Source organism: Charadrius vociferus, unplaced genomic scaffold (assembly GCF_000708025.1).
Source record: "Charadrius vociferus isolate BGI_N301 unplaced genomic scaffold, ASM70802v2 scaffold444, whole genome shotgun sequence".
Classification (NCBI taxonomy): domain Eukaryota; kingdom Metazoa; phylum Chordata; class Aves; order Charadriiformes; family Charadriidae; genus Charadrius; species Charadrius vociferus.
This window is the reverse complement of record NW_009648242.1, coordinates 429,752-430,050: the sequence shown is the minus strand read 5'-3', so window position 1 is coordinate 430,050 and position 299 is coordinate 429,752. Positions and strand designations below refer to the sequence as shown.

Below are 299 nucleotides of genomic sequence, written 5' to 3'. Positions count from 1 at the left end.
TCCCCCCCCCCAGGACCAGCGCCCCCCCCCCCCGCCACGCAAAGGGCGTCTCGATCGGGGAGGGCATTGCTACGTTAGACTGGGGAATAAAAATAAAGCAGGGAGGGAAGGAGGGTTGAGGAAGTTAGGCGCTGAGAACGGAGGAAAAGCATGCTGGGTTTGAATGCCCCCACCTCGGATCTGCTTTTGAGGCTGCTTCTTTTAGGTCTGAGCAGTACATCTTTAAAGTCCAGTTTGAGGTCTGCGTCTACCCGGGGCATCTTGCTGGGGTGGCGGGGTGCGGGGGCCCGGGCGCTCCT

The 299-nt window shown here is 60.5% G+C and overlaps 1 protein-coding gene across 2 annotated transcripts in view; it reads right to left on the bottom strand.

Moving 5' to 3' along the window:
• GMPR (guanosine monophosphate reductase) overlaps nt 1–260 on the bottom strand; it is a 42,318-nt gene extending 42,058 nt beyond the window's left edge. For both annotated transcript variants that reach the window (XM_009884167.1, XM_009884168.1), the window contains exon 1: nt 174–260. In XM_009884167.1, the coding sequence (XP_009882469.1) occupies nt 174–260 (87 nt within the window). The remainder of the gene's footprint in view (nt 1–173) is intronic.
• Nucleotides 261–299: the final 39 nt, after the last annotated feature.